The sequence below is a fragment of the Zea mays genome, chromosome 7 (assembly GCF_902167145.1).
Source record: "Zea mays cultivar B73 chromosome 7, Zm-B73-REFERENCE-NAM-5.0, whole genome shotgun sequence".
NCBI classification, from domain to species: Eukaryota; Viridiplantae; Streptophyta; class Magnoliopsida; order Poales; family Poaceae; genus Zea; species Zea mays.
In genome coordinates, this window is record NC_050102.1 from 32,199,699 (window position 1) to 32,202,645 (window position 2,947).

Here is a 2,947-nt window from a genome sequence, read left to right on the forward strand (position 1 = left end):
AATATAGCCAGCAAATAATTAGGTAGCAAAAATTAGCCAAGATATGTTGGAGAATTGGCTAAGAGATTGTTTGTCACTGATAGCCAGCAAATAATTAGGTAGCAAAAATTAGCCAAGATATGTTGGAGAATTGGCTAATAGATGCCTTTTCTCTTTATACGATCTATTAGCACTGATTAGCAAGGTTAAATGACTAATGAGCAAACAGTTTGCCAGCCCTCCTATTAACAATTAGCCAATTTGTTAACTGCCCTGTTTGGAGGTTAAGGTGCTAAAGTTAGCTAGCAAACCGTTTGCCACAAGGATCCAAACATGCTAATTAGCCAAGGTATGTTTAGAGCCTTGACTAATATATGTCTTTTTCTCTTGTCACGATCTATTAGCGTCTATTAGCAAGGTCAAATATAATAGCTAATTGGCAAACAATTTACTAGTCCTATGGCTAACAATTAGCCAATTTATTAGCGATTTACCAGTAACGTGCTAAAATTAGCCGGCAAACTGTTTATCCGTCAGACGGATCCAAACATGTCCTAACTCCTAACTAATACACACAAGACCATGCACGTTTATTTCCTAACAGAGCCATCTAAAAAAGAATTTGAACAGTATGACAAAAGGTCCAATCATATCCTCGATTAATACTTATTACACTATCCAGAGTCACACATAATTTCTCACATACACACAAGTAACACACAAATATTATGAAATAAGCGAAAATTACGATACAGAGCACTGAATCCAATTGCTTATTCTATCGCTTATCTTTGGCTTAACTCGGTGACACATTAGACTCATTTCTCTTTTAAACATTTCCCGACATTTATCCACCGTGGGCGGGGTCTTGTTGAAAATCTAATTATTCCTGCTTTTCCAAATGCACCAGGTCATAATAATGATAGTTTCCAATCTCCATGAAACTTGTCATCTCATTCTAATCCTCAAGAGGGCGTTGATTAGATCAGTTGTTCTTAGCGGAGTGATGCCTTTGGCAATGGCCAGAGTTAGCTTGCAAACCGTTTGCCACAAGGATCCAAACATGCACTAGCAATAATTAGCCAATAATGTATGTTTAGAGCCTTAACTAATATATGTCCTTTTCTCTTGTCATGATCTATTAGCGCCTATTAGCAAGGTCAAATGGTTAATTGACAAACAATTTACTAGCCCTATGACTAACAATTAGCCAACTTATTAGCGATTTACCAGTAACATGCTAAAATTAGCCTGAAAACTGTTTGTCCGTCGGGGGATCCAAACATGTCCTAACTAATACACACCGGACCATGCACGTTTATTTCCTAACAGAGACATCTGAAAAAGAATTTGAACAGTATGACAAAAGGTCCAATCATATCCTCGAGTAATACTTATTATACTATCCAGAGTCACACATAATTTCTCACACACACAAGTAACACACAGATATTATAACACATCATCACACGCAAACAACCTACACATCACTCTTCACTGAAGAACTGTAGCCATCTTGGTCATCATAGTACTTGGACCACAGCATGATCCCTCCATATTTCCCTGAGCTCTTGATCAACGGAAGCACCTGAGACTTGAGGTCATCAGCTGGTATAAAACCACTCCCAGCTGCCTGAGGCGAAGCCGGGAGGCCAAGAAAGATCTGCTTCGCCGGAATTGACAGCCACTGCTTCCATGCATCAGCAAGATCAGTGGTGCTGCCTGAGCTGTACTGGCAAGGAGGGTTGTTGTAGAACTGCACCCAGACGTAGTCAAACAGGCCGGTGTTGAGCGCGCCACCGACCCAGCTATCAGGAAACGGGCATTGAGGCGCAGCGGTCAGGTACACCCTCCTGCCGGAGTTGCTGTACCCTTTCAGGTATCTCGCAAGATCATCCCAGTGCTGGTTTGTGCCGCCCTCGATGTCGAAGTCTATGCCATCAAGGACCGCATCACCCAAGGGGCGCGAAGATGACTGACCCCCCAAGAAATTGTTCCACAAGTACGTCGCAACATCCTTGGCGTCCGCGGCTGAGGAAAGGTAGTAGCTGCCCGCACCGCCGCCGATGGAGAGCATGACCTTGACACCGCTGCTCTGGCACGACTTGATGTCGCCGCTGAGGCTTGCGCAGCCGCCGTTTGTCGGGTCACAGTGGCCTGCCAGGTTGAGCACAGGAGGCTGGCCATTGCCAAAGGCTGCCAGGAATGCCAAGTTGACGAACCTGTAGTTGCCGGTGGCGCAGGTGTCGGCCAGTGTGCCCTCGCCACCATTCTGGCCCCAGTATATGGAAATGCTACCAGCTTGTGATCCAACAGTCTGCGCAACAGCTACTGCAATCAGCAGCAGTGGCACCAGCGATGATCCGGTTGCCATGTGTGGTGATTGTTTTGCTCTGCAGTGGTGATTGTTTTGCTCTGTGTTGTGAGATTAGGATGCAAGGGCTGCTCTATATATTGGGCGGATTGGAAGTGTGAAACTGGTTACTGCCATTATTGTTTATGATCCTGCGTGACCTTTTGGGAGTTGGACTGTAATTTCTATTGATTGAGTGAGACTGGGTGAACACATCTGAAAGGATTCGGTTGGCAACTTCACAGTTCAGATGAACGTGAACGATGTTCTGATTTGACTCTGAATAGATGCCAGCTGATGAACGTCTTCAAAAGAAAAATTCTTCTGTGATGAAATGACCTCGTCAAAATAAAAAATTCTTTTTGTGTGCATTCATGATGTTCATCAGCTTCTGTAATTTGATTTGTACACCTAATAAAAATCCTTCTGTGATGAAATCGTATAGGGGTCTGTTGACGCCTTTTTTGAGGTGCCAATTACTCAAGAGAACCAGCGGCGGTGCTCTCTGCACAGGGGCGGACGGTCCGGGCGCGGGGGCCGGACGGTCCGCGGCCTGGCGCGAGGCGGCGGTGCTCTCTGGTCAGGCGCGGACGGTCCGCGGCACAGGGCCGGACG

The 2,947-nt window shown here is 45.3% G+C and overlaps 1 protein-coding gene across 1 annotated transcript; it reads right to left on the reverse strand.

The window, feature by feature from the left end:
• Positions 1-1,368: 1,368 nt before the first annotated feature.
• On the reverse strand, positions 1,369-2,463 carry LOC103632226 (acidic endochitinase). The gene has a single exon (XM_008654044.2). The coding sequence runs from the start codon at positions 2,351-2,353 to the stop codon at positions 1,460-1,462; it is 894 nt and encodes a 297-aa protein (XP_008652266.2). The 5' UTR covers positions 2,354-2,463; the 3' UTR covers positions 1,369-1,459.
• Between the last annotated feature and the right edge of the window lie 484 nt (positions 2,464-2,947).